Source organism: Pholcus phalangioides, unplaced genomic scaffold (assembly GCF_987345545.1).
Source record: "Pholcus phalangioides strain wild (caught in Gottingen) unplaced genomic scaffold, Ppha-v1.0 ptg000014l_1, whole genome shotgun sequence".
Lineage (NCBI taxonomy): Eukaryota > Metazoa > Arthropoda > Arachnida > Araneae > Pholcidae > Pholcus > Pholcus phalangioides.
In genome coordinates this window covers 1,858,970-1,874,777 of record NW_028301607.1, presented here as the reverse complement: position 1 = coordinate 1,874,777, position 15,808 = coordinate 1,858,970, and the positions used below count along the sequence as shown (strand labels likewise).

The 15,808-nt window shown below is 38.2% G+C and overlaps 1 protein-coding gene across 1 annotated transcript in view; it reads right to left on the bottom strand.

The window, feature by feature from the left end:
* LOC149077907 (UPF0764 protein C16orf89 homolog) overlaps window positions 1–15,808 on the bottom strand; it is a 33,343-nt gene that overhangs the window by 14,709 nt on the left and 2,826 nt on the right. The window contains exons 2-6 of the mRNA XM_089241507.1: window positions 13,345–13,491; window positions 13,162–13,241; window positions 5,064–5,133; window positions 2,990–3,143; window positions 1,798–1,915 (exon numbers count right to left, since the gene is read on the bottom strand). Of these exons, the coding sequence (XP_089097633.1) occupies window positions 1,798–1,915; window positions 2,990–3,143; window positions 5,064–5,133; window positions 13,162–13,241; window positions 13,345–13,491 (569 nt within the window). The remainder of the gene's footprint in view (window positions 1–1,797; window positions 1,916–2,989; window positions 3,144–5,063; window positions 5,134–13,161; window positions 13,242–13,344; window positions 13,492–15,808) is intronic.

Below are 15,808 nucleotides of genomic sequence, written 5' to 3'. Positions count from 1 at the left end.
CTCCAGATAAGGGCACCGAGACGATTCTTACCTCCTTTTTGTTTCTTCACACTATAAATGCACTTTATAAAGATGGCCCCTATATTCACTGTAAATGGATGATGTAAAGAGCCATTATATTACCAGATATCATGCTTTCGACAGTGTAAGAAAAATCATTCTACAGTTGGTAAGCTTAGAAACTCTAGGTCTTGAGTACCTGCACACGTAAAATTGAAATCGAGGGCACTGGAAATTCCTGTTAGGAATGATAAAGTTTTTATTACTTTTACTAATGAGTGCTTGTTGATGTTTTCGACAAAATCAATTCATTCAGCACACGATGCGACAGAAAAGCTTTCTTTCGCATGTCTTTTACTTTGCTCACGACTTGGCGTTCATAGTCACGGTTTTTCATTCCGCGCATGAGATCTCTTCGCGAATTTCTCGAGCGTATTATACTTCTAACCTTGTGAGTGGTCTGATGAGTGAAAATGTGAAGCCACGAATTAAAAGAGCTAAAAAAAATCCCAGTCGAACCTCTTTTCAAAGTAACAAAACACGGGATTGTCATAACAAGCCCCAAAAATTTCCAAAAAACACTTTGGAGTTGAAACCATAGCCATTTCATGCATATCCGGGTTCGAATCCAACCGTCGTCACAGTGGTGGTCGGCTGAAGTTGATTTTCTGTGGTTCCCAACTTCAAGGCGCGAATGCGAGCCGATCTCCCTTAAAAAGTATCGCCACAGAGAGCAACAGGCCTACAACGATAAAATTAATCACTTATTACATATCAGTCATAGTGAGAAAAATTGGTGGCAGATGGCAGCACACTACACATAACAAGCATTACACAGAAACAAACTTCACATCAGGTTCACAACACATAGGCTCACATTCCAACATGTGCCAATTCGTTAGAAGTTCTGCAGAGGAGTATGGACGAGGTCCACGTGTTGTTCAGTAACAGTAGTAGTAGTCATTTCATGCATTCGTATGTTAAACTTCCAGTAACGGTGCTATTCTTTTGATGATGGGTACAGGCAGTGATCGCGACTGGAAAAGTTTGAAGACTGGGTAGTTCTAGAAGTTCTAGGTAGTTCGAAATTCCTGTCGTTCTAGTGTTAAAACACTCTCATGTAGGCAACCCCGAAATATCTCGAGTTCTTGAAATGTTCTCATTCCGCCAATCCCGAGCCCAAATACCGTTGTAATGTTTTCTTCTCCTGACAACATGTTTTCCTCCTTCTCCCTCGTCCTGTCAATCTACTGCCAGTGGTTGGAGTTAGCTTTTGTTCAATGTGTGATAACGGAAAAAATGAGAGAAACGATTCTTTTCATTTTCCTTCGAGGTATTATTGCGTAGCATAAACAATAGAAGACGATAGTTTTTTCTTTTCTTCCTTGTTTTATTATTATTATTATTCTCAGTTTCGGGAGTCGAAAGCAGACGATCGGGGAAAAAATTATTGTTCAAGAAAATAAATAGGTGGCACTTTTTTAGAAGGTTTATTGATTTCTACTGTGGCAGTAAAAATGCGGATCAGGAAAATTTTAAAAACTCCTTAAAGGGTGTACGGGTGGTTAACGGTTAAAAAAATTATGATAAGAATATTATATTATTTAAAACTGAAATATCATACAGGGTGTTTCAAAAAGAATCATCCGATTAAAAAAATCATAACTATTCAGCTTTTAATCCGTTTTGATAGAACAATGTATAGGGAGAAAGAGGGAAATCTCGAGTTTCACTCTTCGAGTTTAATATGTTAATTATTTCCCATTATCCATTAATTTTAGACAGCAGTGTATTTACCGTCTCACCGACAATCAGGTAGAGAACTTCATGCGTCAATGGATAGTCCTTGTATTTGTACTGAGTCATGTAATCCCAGCAGGCATCTGTCATCGGACAGCGTTTCGCATTCGGGTCACTGGAAAGTTCAGGAAAAAAGACCATTATTATCATCATCACCCAATCAAACAAATTGAAATAATGTTGGGGTAAATCAAGGAGCTATATCCATACTTAGAATAAGACAACCATAGGTGGGATTGTACTGTATAATATTTTATCATGCATATAATATTGTTTGTAATTGCATTTTTAATTGGGTTGCTGTATTTTTGAAATACGTTGTATATGACATCCATATTTGTTATGGGCATCTTTTTCTCAGCCGCCTCGTTGCGCCCTTTGCCTGTTGTGGCGTTGTTTTTGTATTTGTATTTGAAATGAACACAGGCATTCTCTCAGACGAGTTTTGCACAGAGGTGTATTTACGGGGGGGGGGGGCTAGCGGGCTATAGCACAGAGACTAGGGTGACAAATCATGAGTAATGAGTGATTAATCAGTAGAATGAAAGTGTTGCAAAATTTGTATAACACGCAATCGGTAAACGCATAAATCACGTTAAGCCTAGAGAGCGAGGATCTACGTCTGTGAGAAACCAAACGAGTGAGTGACTTGAAGAGTTTGCAGGCACGCGAGTGATCTAAACGGCAAAGTACCAGGTCAGTGAGCAGCTAGAAGCGTGACCTAGAGCGTGTGTATGCAAATGAGAGTTCCAAAGCCGAGCGCAAGCATAACATTGATAAAGGAATAACCTGGACAGTGAGGTAGCATGTGAGCGACCTGAATATTTTGTAAGCATGTAAGTGACCTAGAGAGCAAAAGACCTGGTCAGTGAGCGGTCAGAAGAGTGAGCATAATGTGACTAAAAAAATACGTAAGCATGTGAGTGATCAAAAGAATGGCTTAGAGCAGTGATTCTCAAACTTTTTCACTACCCTAACCAACACTTCTCCGCGGCTCCCCAGAGGAGTTTAACAAAGAATCTCTTCGAAAAATCCTCATTGAGCCACCGCTCCACAGCAACCCTAACAAACGTCAGCGGCACACAGTTTGAGAACCCTTGACGTAGAAATCAAGGGGCCAGGTTAGTGGGGGGGGGGACTAAAAGTGATGGAAATGATTTTCAGTCGACCAGCATTGCTGAGAAATTACCTGGAATTCAGTATTTCAGCCAAGCATTGATCAGATACCTTTTCTGTGAAGTTTATGTTCCGGCATTTGATTGGTTTATCCATGAGGCTCCTGTCGACCGAACGCGTCGGGTAATACAGCTCCCACGTTCCAGTATTCAATACAGGACCGATTTCTAGAGGAAGAAAAAAAGTCATTACATATTATTCTGATTCTGAACCGAGAATCACAAATTATGGGTTTTGGACAGTATTAATTCATACAAGAAATCTCGAAAGACTGAAGAAAGCTGATGCAGTTGAACACCGATTTAAAGGTGTTCAGATGGTGGTCTTGATGCTGTTCAATTTCGGTGTGTGGCACCGGGAAGACAAATGTATGTTCTTAAAACTATTGCAGTGGGACCTCCCATCATGAACACTTTCTGTTAGCGAAATAATAACGGGAAGGGAGTCTGTTCCCTGGGCGCTGGATCAGGAAGGGCATCGAGTTTACTCTTTTTCTGTTAAACATTACGGGGATGGGGTGCCAAAATATATGCAGATAGGATTCGGGCAAAATTTTTTTTTTCCTTCTGAACCCCGCCCCCATCCCACCCCCACCTAAAAATACCTACTTGCCAAATTTGTATTGCCTACTTACATTCAAAAATTATAAACAAATCTAATTGCCGTGAAGGGGATATACGTTAAAAGTAAAGGGAACGGGAACAGAGGCACCAAAATCCCTCCAGTGTTTGGGGCATTCATAGGGGGTTAATCCGGTATCGATAGGTTTCACTGTACTAACTGGTACTTGAAAAAAATTCATCGGAAGGGATCCCTGTCCTCTTTTCCTCTAAACCTTTATAGTTTTGGCGTGTTTTACCTGTGGCCGTCACACAAATCTGATTTTCGACAAGAAAATGTGACGTGACAGTGCTCACTAAAATCATGTACGGTATTGTCCAGAGAATGCCAGGTGCCAAGCGGAGTCGTCCAGGGATCGGTGACCGACACGATGTTATTTACTTTGTACACTTACGATCCCTCGTGCTGCGTCACCCACCCCTCTATTGCAATTCGCTGCTGACGTGAAGTTATTCTCTTCAGTAGAAAACACCGAGGGCCTAAGAATTGCATGCCAACAACTTTTCCAGTGGAGTTGTCGGTATAAACTCCCGATTTCAACATCAAAAAGTGGATCAATGCATTTGGGCAGACGAACCGATCCTGAATATTATCAACTAGTAGGTAATGAAACGTTACAGCAATTAGATACATGAGTGGATCTAGGTGGAACTATGTATTGCAACGAACCGCATCCTGGATTTTACTGATCATTATCATGGCATAGTCGGCAAAGCTAACAGAATTTCATACACGTTATGTACGGCATACCGTCAGTGTGATGCGCCTACGCTGTCATATACTTTATGTGTATGTTCCCCCGACTTTGGTGTTCTGTTCGCAAGTATGTAGCCCTTACAAAATTAAGGACATGGCTCTCCGAAAAGCCACAAACGAACAGTTGGCACAAGTGGCTAGTCTTATTGTGAGAGGCTTCAATTTCTGGGGTTGCACTCACTGGAATGGCGTAGAGTGGCTGCAGATATGAAGATGTGCTACAAACTAGTCCATCACATGAACTATCCACCATCGGGAGAACCTTTCTCCGAATGTTAACGAACCTTTCTTCGATGAGTTAACCTACAGAGGTATCACTTCTAAATAAGAATGCCAACGGCCAGAAGAGATTGCTCTTTCCACGGATACAGATGTCGTGTGGCTACACTTCCGGCATAACTCACACTAGGTAGTAAATCACCCATAGATGGTGATAGACCTGAGTTGTGCTCGGTTTGAAAGAAAGCTACGCAACATTTGCTTCCACTGTTGAGGATATAGACCTGCCTGCATATGAGAAATGCTTTTTTTTCCCTTCTGACCATTATTTCTGATTATCGTTATTGTTTATTCATCATTTTATTATTTATTATGACTTTTTCAGTGTAAATGCGTTTCATGCCTTTTGGGGTTATTGCAAAATAAATGAGTCATACAACAAATGAATGAATGAGTCATTGTTTTTGGAGATGTAATAATATACTTCTTACGATTGAACTGTTCCGGTTTTTCTTTCTTCAACCTCGTCTTACTTTTACTGAGAACGTCTTCGGCCGATTTCTGAAATGAAAGTTTGCGTCCAATAATAAAGCACATTTTTCTGTCGGTGGCGGCACGAACTCTCATTATGTAAATGAGACACGAATTGAAGATCCGTATCTATGAAATTCTCTTATAAAATCAAAAAATCCACCTCAAACATATCAGTGCCGTTGAAAAATTTAAAGAAACGGTGGCACATGTGTTAAAAGTTCCCAGGACCCATATTCGTCGAGCCTTCTCGTAAATTCCGACATCGAAAACACTAAAATTATTTCCTATCTCATTAACCCATTCTTTACCCTATTTGTCCCTATTTTGGGGGAACCTGACCTGAATAAAACGTTTTTCGGCGGTTCCGCGGCACGTTCGCCGTTCTACCGCTCTTAACAAGCGGGCCAATGGGGTGGCCTATAAAAGTTCAAGAAAAAATAAAAAGGGGGAGGGAAAAAATTTTTGTCTGTGTGAATGTGTGTGTGTGATGGTGTGTGTATAATGGTGTGTATGTCAAAATCGGGAAATTAGTCCATATTTTAGGGCTATTGCCCACATTTGGTCGTGCCAAATGCTTAACCACTCACTATGTATAACGAGATTTTGAATTTGTAGAGTTTAATACACCAGTTCATCCAAGGGGGGTGGAAAATTCGGGGAAAAAGGCCGTTTGATGTTATTAACGGCTAAAAAACCCCAGGCACCTTTATCATTGAGCCGTAAGAAATATATAATATTTCTAAGACGAGATTCTGATTGAGAGTTAGAGATATCCTGTTTGCCTTAATTTCAGCATCTAAAATTGCTGTTAATTCGATTTAAATCCCTGCATTTCAGGGAAGAGCTTGCAGCCATCTTCCTCATGGCGCCATCTATCAGTTCACTTCACAATTATCAATCCAATTGAACATTCCCCAGATTCCCCAACTGGGAGAGTATTTTACACATATGAAAAATTATACAAAAATTTGATAATAACAAAAAGGGTCAAATTATTTACATTTCTACAATATATACAGCTTTTTACAAAACTCCTACCAGGGACGGTGGAGAATGTTCATCGGCCTGCCATGTTTAATGATAATTTCAGAATTGTAGTCTAAAAATTCTCTAAGGTGTTCAAATTCCGAATCCTTTATCGTTTCGTAACAACTTTTAGCTAGTTTTCGTGCTTGATCTAGAAATTTATTGATTTTTAGATCACAGCGTAAATCTTCGTTCCTCATATACCATCTTGCCCCCGTAAATTTACGAAAGCTCTTATTTTCAAATACTTGGAGGTATTTTGGGGGACCAGACCAGACCAGAATAGAACTTTTAGCTGATTCCCATCCTATATGGACGACTGTCAGCATACAAACTGGCCAGGAAGGCCTATGAAGAGTGAAAGAATGAAAAAGCTTAAGGGGAGAAGAGGAAAGAGAAAAAGAAAAACATCAGCTGGTCGTCAATGGTCAGACTATACAAATTTAAGCCAGAGTTTGTTTTTTTTTTTTTTTTTTTTTTTATGCCACCACAACCGACAGTCCTTATGCAGAAACACCAAGAACAGAAACACCATAGAAAGCTTCACTCGTAAACGTCCTTTCTATACAGGGGGAAAAAAGGGGAAAAAACACTGCATGGGGGACGCAGCGCAAAAACCTCAATATACGTTTTGAAGATGTAATTTTCCATAACAAACCTATTATGTACCTTCCATAACAAACTTATTACTGTACCTTCCAGTTAATGGCAGTCCTAATACATAACTGACTGTAAGTTAGTATTTCGCCAACATCATTTCAACTCCATAAGGGTTTACAGTCAAAAACCAGATGGGCACATTCAAAAAATGCCACTACTACTCTAATTGTTCAAGATCAAAGTATACAGTGAGATATATACATACATAAGAGTTCTATTCAGTAAGTGCTCAGAATTTAAGAATTATGTACAAACACAAGATTCAACTTCTAATGAATACACTATAAAATTTCAACTACCGTTATATATATACATATGGTGTCAACATTTTCATATATACAATTATCAGCTATAGATTATTCCAATTTAAATGGAATATTTGCTGTGGTCTCCTATATTTCCCTATGGCTTGTACATCATAGTCCACTATGTCAGCAAGGTGTTGGTACGTAGACTCTCTCATTCTGTCAAACTGATCTTTGTTTAGAGTTTGTATATAGTCAAATATATGTGGAATATTCAAGTCTTTTCTAATATTAAAACCTCTGATGAACCATGGAGCATTAGTGAATCTTCTAAGAATTTTATTTTGAACAGTTTGTAAGTTTTTAATATTCATCTTGCAAGCATGGGCCCAAGCAGGGGATGCATAAAGTAGGGTAGGTCTGAGTATTGATTTAAAGAGGATGATTTTGTTATGCAATGTCAATTTGGCCTGTGGAAACGTGATTTTGTTTAACATGCCCATTACTCCATTAGTCTTATTTTTGATAAATTCAATATGTGAAGAAAATGAAAGATTTTTGTTTAGTGTACATCCCAGATACTTTACCTGATTTACTGGTCTTAAAAACTGGTCACCAATTTGGATAAGTTGTCTGGGAAGTTTACGTCGTCGCGTAAACCACATGAATTTGCACTTGGCAGCATTCAATTTGATAGCAGATTTATCACACCAGTATTCGATGTGATCCAGAGTATCCTGTAAATTTTCCACTGCTTGTGATGCACTTCTGCTGCTGCACAACACCGCACAGTCGTCTGCAAATAACGCAATTGTTCCATTCGGCGGAGCTGGTATATCATTAATATATAAGAGGAACAATTGCGGGCCCAACACACTACCCTGTGGCACAGAGGCTCGGATATTTTTAACATCTGAAAGAGTATCTTGTATCTTAACCTGAAAAGTCCTACCCAAAAGGTAATTATAAAAGAAAATTATAAAATATGGTGGGAAGTCTAGGTGAATTAGCTTGGCAAGTAATGTGACATGGTCGCAACGGTCAAAGGCCTTTGAGATATCGAGGAACGCAGAAGCAACATGGTCAAAATTATTAAATGCATTTGTGATAAATTCAGACACTCTTAGCAGCTGCGTAACACATGAATGTTGGGACCTGAACCCATGCTGCTCAGGTCTTATGACGTTGTTTGTGTCAATATAATGTAATAGCCTGGGTGCCACAATTCTTTCGAATAATTTGCTAAGATTACTAAGAAGACTAATTGGTCTATAATTTCCTGCCAGTATAGGATCTGTACTAGGTTTATGTATTGCCCTGATTATTGATTTCTTCCAGGGGGAAGGAAAATAATTGTTCTGTAAGGCAGAATTAAAAATATTCCTAATCGATTCTACAGTATTATCTGGTAAACACTTTAAAGCTTTATTACTAATTCCATCAATACCAGCTGCTTTTTTAATATCCAGATGTTTGATAATGTCCCTAATTTCATTTGTTGAGGTTAGTTCCATGTGACCTTGTGGGGAATTCGCAGCATTATATAGATAAGAGGCCACCCTGTGTCTCAGTCTTTGGTATGTGTTTAATGGTTGATTGGTATTCCTGGTGAACTGATTTTCATACACTTCTGCAAAAGTGTCAGCTATCTCTTGATCAGTAAAAACCAGATTCCCAGCTGTTGTCTGAATTTTATTAAGTCTTGTGTTTTTGGGTTTGCAGATTCTCCAAGCTTTCCAGAGACCTCCGTTTTCTGCTGTTGCATTACCAATGAAATCTGAAAACCTTTCATTGACATAATTTGCGACCTCTTTTTTGATTTCTTTCTGTAATCTGTTTAGTATAATTTTATCCAAATTGCCCCTGTACATTTGCCATTTTTTTCTAACTCTATTTTTGTGTTGGATTTTTTCAAGAATTTCTTTTGGTAATCCAAAATTGTTTTTGGAACTTCGCTTAACTGTTGTTACTTCTTTTATTGTATTATTAATTACCGTAGTAACATGATCAACTGCTTGGTCAATATCCAAAGCACTTGGATCATTAAATTCAATGACCGGTAATTCCTCTAAAATATTAGTGTACTGAGCCCAGTCAATTTGATTCCAGATTAACTTTTTCCTTGGAATCAAGAAATCTATTGTAAGGAAAAGTGGATTATGAGGTGATGAAAGCAATGGTTTGACATGCATATTAATATTGTGTAAAAAGTTCTTAGCAATTCCAAAGTCTATAACATCCGGAAACCCAAAATTTTGAGGAGGATGGTGTGTAGGCTCCGGTGAAGATATAACCTCCAAAAAATTATCCAGGCAGAATTTCCTCAATATCCTACCCTGTCTGTTTGTTGTTCTGGAGTGGAAAAGAGAAGATTTACAGTTCCAATCTCCTATTGCTAAGACAGGTAAAGTAGTGTTAAAAATCTCTTTTAAGAGATCCATATCTAAATTGTTATTCGGGGGCTTGTAAATTGCACAGAATCTCATAGCCACTCTGTTTACATATATGGTGGCAGCTACTGCTTCAATATTGTAAGAGTCAGAGAGTGCATAATGCTGAAAAGGGATATTGTTCCTAATAAACAAGGCGACTCCTCCCCCCCTATTATGAAGTCTATCCCTTCTTATACATTGATATCCATTAATTTCGTATTTATTGCTAGGCAATAACCATGTCTCATTTATCAATGCTATATCAATTTGATAATCAAAAAGAGTTTGTTTGAAAATTTCTTTTGTACTTCCTCTTAAACTATTTGCATTCCAGGCCATTAGGGTTAATGGCCTGGGGGGGGCATTAATTAATTGAGCTATTGTTAGGCTGATCAAGAATTTGAATCAGAGATGCAATAATCAGTTTAGCCTTATCAGAGTCAATTTTAGCTGACTCAAGTATGTTCACAACTTTATCTATGACCATAGTACCTTCGTTACCAGTATTTTGCGTTTTGTCTTCAAATGTCTTAGCACCAAAATTAACATTTTTTTTTATTATTTTCATTCTGCACTCTCATGCTTTCCTCAGAGCTGTGCACAATTCCTTCCTCTGTTACTTCAACACCACTCATGTCAAGTTCCTCAGTGTGTGTAATGATATCATGCATTACATCACGATGTAAGATTTTTTGTAGCTCCTCCTTCCACTCGTCAGTAGTTCTGTGAGTTTTCCCAATACCCAGAGGGTGAGGGCCCTCGTGTAAAACATTGTGTAACTCCTCCTGTCTACGCAGTAATTCCAGTTTTTCCTCTTCTGTACACACTTGTGCCGACAGGGGAGTATTATGTTGTTTTGTGTCCATCACTTGTTTAGATCGAACAAAAAGTGAATTAGACCCTATATTGAAATTGTCATCCCCTTGTCCAACTAAGGTTGGGAAGTCATCAATATTAGGTGTTTTAATACCAGAAGGTATTAAAGGCAAAAAAGTACGCGTGTTCCTATTTGTAACTCCAGGTCTGGCACTGCATCCTGAAAATCTAGCCGTGTGGCTTCCTCCACAGAAAAAACACTTCAGATATTTTTTATCACCTTTGACAACACAACTTCTAGTCTCATGATTGCCTGAGCAGAACGAACATACTGGCAGATTTTTGCAAAAATATGAACTGTGCCCCATCAACATACAGTTCCTACATTGAAGAGGCACCTGGTTACCCCTATAACGTTCGATACTGATTGGGATATCACCTATGTTTTTTACATTAGCAAACTTCTTATTTTCAATCGTCACCTCTACTAAGAATAACGGTAGTACTCTACCAGACGAATAATTCTTCATATTAACCACCTTCACAGTGGAATAACCCTGTTTAGACAGGTCATCCGATATCTCCTGCGGTTTTACATTCGCAGGCAGACCTCTTATCACAAATTTAATGGTTCGATTTCCTTTAGTCTGATATGTATGATATTTGTATTTTTTTTCGTCAAAAATTTTTGTGACAGTACGGTGATCTTTCTCCGAAAAAACCTGAAAAGTCATGTTATTACCTGTTGGCTTCTGTTGCGGAGGAAATTCACATTTTGCTTTAATTTCACTGAAATCCTGCAACCACTTGTTTCCCCAATCAGAAAGTATTATTGGGGGAATGTTACTCTTTTTCTTCTTTTTTGTTACCGTAATGAACCCTTCGTTATCATCAATACAGCCATCAGAGTCTGAATTTGTAGTGGGAGCTCTAACTTGAGAGTTCTGTAAGTGTTGTGTATTGTGCAATGTGTTATCTATTGATTTTTTCTTTTTTTTACTAAAAATAACCGAAATGCCATCATTGCTATCAGCAATTTCATCACATCTGTCATTACCATCTGATCTTTCATCGTTACTTGTTTTTGTACCTGATTTAATTTGTACTGGAGTGCTGTGGGTGTCATTACCACTGTCCGATTGTTCAGCTAACACTTGACCAATATCATTTGCCTCTGAAACATCTGAGGCATTTTCCAGTAACAATTTAGAAGGAGACAACGTCAAATTATTATTGGTTATGTTTTCAGTTGGCATAGCCATTGAGTCATTTATCGAAAAGTTTAGAGTACTATTCTGAATATCTAATATAGGAAGCGTATATTCACTATAGTCAATTTGCCCCATGAGCACGTTTGAGCTCTCAGGCGGGGGAGAATCTGATGACACAGAAGATGAACTACTGTCCGTAGAACCCGATGAACAGGTGTCACACGTATCACTACTGGAGCACGACGAAGTAACCGAGTCGTATTCAATTTTGTTATGTACGACCTTTTTTTTACCTCTACCTGCCCTCTTAGAGGGGCTAATCCCAGAATATTGTTCATCACCCTTATCATAACAAATACCCGGACTATCTCCCTTTTTGGAGACTTCTTCCTCAGTATTCCTCTTTTTCCCATTTTTCTTTTTACCCCTATCTTTCTTGCGCCTTGCACTCTTTTCACAAGAAGGCGAGGTGGGGGTTTCACTAAGTTTCGGAATTACCGACTTAAATCTAAGCTTGCTACTATGAATGCATGTACTTGCATTGACCTCTTCAAAAAAAGCATGAGATATTTTTAATACTTTTTCATGCAAAATTTCCTCCTCACTAGGAGAGGATTCCAACAAGACAACATATACAGCAATTACATCCTCAAGCTTTCGTGCTATAGCACATTCGTCATTGATATTCAGTGAATTACCCTCTTCATAACTGATTTTCAACCAATTAAATACAAGTTTTTCAAATTCCTCTTTCTTATTAAGGGAATCATGGTAATCCTCTGCCAGAGAGCACAGTTCTCTGACGACATGAATGTTCCCCACATTTGCAAAAGGACAAATCAAACCCATTGAGCACTTACTACAAGAATAGAACTCACCTGGATAGTATTTTGGGGGTAGTATTCTGATAGTATTTCCCCTGTATTTTGGGGGAAGCTTGTTTTCATTTCTATTTGAGCACTGGGAAGTTTAGCTTTCATTGTTGTACCCAAATTTTTCACTGACTGCTATGAAAGTTACAAACTCAATAAAAATATTTAAAAAAATCAATAAATAAAACAATTTATTAATTAATAACTAATATTTTTCATTTAACAAAACGTTTCCGCAAAGTTTTTCTTTCATATTTCATTTTATTATCACATTTTTTCTTTTTCTTTTTGAAAGAGTTGAATAATAGTTTCGGCAAATAATGGGTTGAAATAAGAATTATTTCTTTCAAGAATTCGGAAATTATTAACTATTTCGAATTTGTATTGATTAAAAAAAAATTTTCACTATCTTTAAAATTATTCTCAGGAATAATTTTCTATTTAGTTTTTTTCGCGACCATCACTTGATGAAAATTGTCTGTTCGGGTTCGAAGAGCGTCGTCCATTGGAGTTAGTTCTCAACGGACGACGGTCTAACCACTAGTGTTACCTTAGGTTGTTAAATTTATTAACAACCCTATTAGCGAAAACTTCCCTGCGACACCATAACCTAGAATTGTCTCTTACCAATCGATACTGGTGTCTCCTGAAGGATAAAAGTGGTAAACGCTGTAAATATCAAAAGGGGAAATCTGACACGTTAACGTGAAACACGGTGTTGGAATTTTTTTTAGCACTTCCAATGTCGACCCTTCAATTATGCAAAAAAAAAAAAAAAAAATGAAAATAATACCTGGATATTACGGATGTTATCGACAATATCTTTCGGTACATTTTCCCAATCGATACGGTTTTCGAGGACCTTCATTTGGTCTGAAAATGGACATGAGAGACATCAGTTACCGAAAGCACAATTAAAGCTGTATCTTCTGAAAATCATTAATTAGAAAATAAACTTCATTCGCTAAACACATACCAACCAGCATGGTCATGGACACAACGCCATCTAGATTCATGAACCGCTCATTATCGACTACGTATTTCATGGATTTCGACCACGTGCCCAGTAATCTCCTCAGCAGAGGCTCGTCGCATTCTTTGGCAAAGCTCGGTGTTATCAGCGCTGTAACGAGGACATTGCACTTGTTATTTAGAACCAAGAATACAAGGTACTCTGGTGTATTTTTGTGAATTTTCAAGCACTATCAATGTGTTTCGTGGTGATATAAATATTCGACGTATAATACACAGGCAAATCACATTAATGTAACCACCGGCTTATATCCAGAAAAACGGGAAATCCGAGCAGAAGCAAGATGGTCTGGAAATTACACAATAAGCTGCTGGAAGGTGTTTTAGTTTAATCTAGATTTAAGAGAACTACAGCACATGCAATAACTGCTGGAATATGCGTAGCGAAATATCTACAGATTTTTTTACTACCTTTTCCCCTCCTTTGTTCCTTTCTTACATTCTGGTACTGCCTGAAGTTAAGTGTTAAGAGTATGTTACGGAATTTCTTCCAGGACTTTGGGAAAGAATATGTTAAGCACCGATGGATGTTTTCTGCCGTTTTCTAGCTCCAGGCACAAATGGGAGTCGATCACTCTATTGAAAAGTCCCGCAACAAATCTTACGACCATGGCCACAACCGAAAACAAAAATTAACACAGTCACCCGGTGGCAAGCAGGTACTTATTTTGGCACCCACTTCCTCATATGGGGTGCCAAATGAGGGTGGTACTTTCTTGAGATTTTTTTTCTTTTATTCGAAAAGTTAGCTCCCCTCTATGAGCTAAATAAAGAACGAAAATGAAATAATCAAATGTACTGAAAATAACATTGAGACAATTCTGAATTTTTCGTAAATTTTAACTGTTTTCAAATTTTACTCAATTTTGGAATGCTTCGTTCAATAAAAATATTATGCACTTAATGGTTGATATGTGTTTATTTTGTGGTAAAAATTCAAGAAACTGTCACATTTAAACACGTTCCCTCTATAGAAGAAAGTTTGGTTCCAGAAACCGGAGCATATTATCAGTTACCCAATTTAAGCGGAGCCGAATATTTGTTGAAAATAGAAAAAGAGTAACTGAAAAATTTTGTTTTTGTTTCAGGTTTGTCTCAGGCAGACTAAAATTTTACTCACCAAACAGGATTAAAGAAATTATATATGCGTTCACGAATTTTCAACGGTAGGTGATAGCAGGGGCGTACGCAGGATCGGCCTTTGGAGGGGAGGCAGGAAAAGGCTTGGGGGGGGGGGAAGAGGTGCACAAAAATTTTCTCTCCGAGAAATTTTGAGTATCGTCCTTTGAAAAGCATTCGAATTAACAGAAATTCGTTAAGATAGAATACATGGGTATTTTCCTTCGATATTTTGATTTTTTCCCCTAATTTCTGGTCGGCTTGTTGGGGAGGGGGGCGTGCCTCTGGATGGCAGATGCTTTACTTGTTCGTCAGGTGAAAGTGATGCGAGCCGATCTCCCCTTTAAAAAGTCTCGCCACAGAGAGCAGCAGACCTACAAACACCACAAATGTAATTCAATCATAACACATCACTCACTTCACTTCTGAAATATAGATGGCGGCACTGAAAAACCAAACAACAGTACATACGCATTCAGACTGTGTTAGGTACACACACAGTTACACTTCCGGCACAATTCACTAGGTAGTAAATCGCCCATAGATGGTGATAGACCTGGGTTGAGCTCGGTTTGAAAGAAAGAAGCAAAGGTGAAAGTGATGTACTCAGCTACAAGCGCAAACACTCGCGGATCTTCAGTTATTAAAAAAATTCGAAGCTCAAATATTAAAATCTGCATCGTTTTCGTGCAGCGCCATCCATCGATGAAATTTCGCTCTGTTTTCAGAAAAGATCGTGGTGGAAATTTTAGTTTTTTTTTTGACCAACAATTATGCAACAAAAATTAATTTTTTTTAATCAACATTCTTAAAATGTTTAGTTTTAAAGTTGAGAAGCCCCTCTTTTTTGGTCATTTGATCACTCGTTAATGTTAAAAATAGAAAGTAATACTAATTTGAAAAATAAACTATAAAATACCAGGTTCGACACTTCGACTTAATAACGAGCGGTAGTATAATTATGCTCCAAGTTAACTGTGTAGCTCAATCATGACTGGCAAAATTCTAAAAAGCTGCAACTTTCATTCGACTCTCATTTCTTCTGTGCATGATGGATGAAAGATCCTGTCCGGAAAAACAATGAAGTACGTCAGCAAGGATGAAGAAGCGATTGATGAAGCTGGTGAAGGGGACCGTCTATACTGCGACATCCGAACATGATATGCAGAGAACATTCTAGGGAGCTCAACCTGAAATAGGTATTGCAGTGATGACGGACTGTTCCGAAATATTTTCCGCCTACACATGGAACATTGGGGTCTGATGAGTGGAAGCAGCATTCAGAGGGC